Source organism: Salvelinus sp. IW2-2015, linkage group LG24 (genome assembly GCF_002910315.2).
Source record: "Salvelinus sp. IW2-2015 linkage group LG24, ASM291031v2, whole genome shotgun sequence".
In the NCBI taxonomy this organism is placed as follows: domain Eukaryota; kingdom Metazoa; phylum Chordata; class Actinopteri; order Salmoniformes; family Salmonidae; genus Salvelinus; species Salvelinus sp. IW2-2015.
Window position 1 is genome coordinate 9,587,812 of NC_036864.1, and position 2,284 is coordinate 9,590,095.

Consider the following 2,284-nt stretch of genomic DNA (forward strand, 5'->3'; position numbering starts at 1 on the left):
CCTGCTGCCCCGCTCCCTTCGCGCCCTCCAAAGGTTTTAATCCATCGGCACTGCTACAATCCAGCGGTGCGTCTGTCCGCGGGCGACATCAGCACAGCCTAGATTTGTGTAGGACGGGTCCAATATTGCTTGACAGTGATAGATATCCGGAAATTAAATCCACGCGCACACAAATGAAACACTGCTCGTTTTCTTGGAACAAATACTTGACTGTAGATTGATAGAGCACAGAAAATTATTCAGGTGCTTTCTCGTCCTATTATGCTTTCTGATAGTCAGGCTATTTATTGTCCAATGTGTGAATACACTGTCATCATTTTTACAGCCTTAACGGAGTGTGATCACCCTTGAAGTGAGAGAAAATAAAATATAACCTAATAAAAATACTAATAAGCTCAAAATTGAAGTTAAATTGTCCCGAGTTCTGCCTCAGTTGCGGCACCAGTCTGTATTCCACGGAGTTCCATCAGAGACTGACTGTACGCACGCGGTGCGCACTAACTTATCATACAAACAAACACCTACCGACCGCTGCGCTCATCACAGACTCGGGAATAACCCATCATAGTCGCACAAGGCCACTAACACTATCCATCGCCACTGGCGTAAACACACTAATAAGCCTACATTGGTTAATCATATCAAGAGACTACACAAAAATGTCTTTGCTCAGTTTTGCGCAAATACGATCAATGGGATTTTCGATTCATGACATTGAATTGCATCATGATATCGTTAAATATGATTTTTGAAAGTTGTAAGAGACATGACATTATAGCTTAGGGGTATTATTTGCATTGGTCTAGTAATGTGTAAGATTTAATTTAACTTTGGCAGATGTGAGCCTTAGGGGASCCAGTTTTGCATAAGTAGATATATTGTATACCTTTTAATTGTCTTGTGTGAGAACAGGTGTGGTTGTATCACACACAGACTAATTAAAACCTTTTAAAGGCGCAGTGCAGTCAAAAACGTGAATTTCTAGTGTTGTATATATATTTCCACACTATGAGGATGGAATAATAGTGTGAAATTATGAACATGATAATGAGAAATTGCTCTTTGCTAAGTTACTATTTTTGTTTATTTTTGACCATTTAATTGAAAACAAAAATCACAGTGAGGTACTTAATTGTTACCCGGAAATGATTTGACATTGAGATAATAAAGGCTGCATTGGACTTTTAATTCCTTGTGAACTTCAATAGAGCTGGACTTGGACTACAGTGCAGTGAACTATGTTGGTTTACAGTCAAAAGTGGTGCAGCATTGCCACCATGTGGATTGTTTCAGAATAAGGTCCAAACTTGATGTTGGCAGTTATGTTAAAAAAAAAAAGATTTAGAAAGTCACCATACATTTAGCCTACATATCACTTCATTCAATCGTTTCAGGAATGATTGCTAGACTTATSCTTCAGGCAATAAGGTCAGATGCATTTTAAAGAGGTCAGCCATACAAATTATTWAAAAATATTTATTCGGTGGTGAAAACGTTCCAGCTACACACCCCCTCCCATTATTTGCACAAATTGCAACATTTTCTTATACTTAATGCACACCTGGGGAGGAAAAATCAACAATATGACATGACAAGCATGAAATGATTGATTTGCTGTGGCAGTTCAGGGAAAAGGAATGTCTTATGAGATATACTTTTCACCAGGTCCTTTGAACTCCTTGAATTAAGACAGAAAACTGATAAGATTTGTCTGGAAAGAAAATCTTATAAAGTTTTAAAAGGCAGAGAGACGTCACCATCAAGTTCCTCTGAGTTTTGGGTAGAGTGAATGTCCGGGGCGCTCTCGGTTTGAAACGATTGTTCKAGCTGCTTTCCGAAAGGCATCAGCGGCTGTAGTAGTTAATCGCTTTAGTGGACTCCATTTCCCAGAGGCCTTAGCACTCCTCTTTGATGTAGATTTGATCATCTGTGTCCGACTCTATGTGCTCCAGCCTGTCAGTTTGTCCACTCATAATCTCATCTGGGGTTTTCATGAACCTGAACCAAACATACACACAGTGGTTAATCATTAACTCAAACTGGACAAGTGTGTGTGTGTATATATATATATACACTGCTCAAAAAAATAAAGGGAACACTTAAACAACACAATGTAACTCCAAGTCAATCACACTTCTGTGAAATCAAACTGTCCACTTAGGAAGCAACACTGATTGACAATAAATGTCACATGCTGTTGTGCAAATGGAATAGACAAAAGGTGGAAATTATAGGCAATTAGCAAGACACCCCCAAAAAAGGAGTGATTCTGCAGGTGGTGACC

The 2,284-nt window shown here is 39.1% G+C and overlaps 1 protein-coding gene across 4 annotated transcripts in view; it reads right to left on the reverse strand.

The window, feature by feature from the left end:
- Nucleotides 1–1,167: 1,167 nt before the first annotated feature.
- LOC111951450 (transcription factor ETV6) overlaps nucleotides 1,168–2,284 on the reverse strand; it is a 20,302-nt gene continuing 19,185 nt past the window's right edge. For all 4 annotated transcript variants that reach the window (XM_023969540.2, XM_023969539.2, XM_023969543.2 and 1 more), the window contains exon 8: nucleotides 1,168–1,998. In XM_023969540.2, coding sequence (XP_023825308.1) covers nucleotides 1,896–1,998 — 103 coding nt within the window. In that variant the 3' untranslated portion in view covers nucleotides 1,168–1,895. The remainder of the gene's footprint in view (nucleotides 1,999–2,284) is intronic.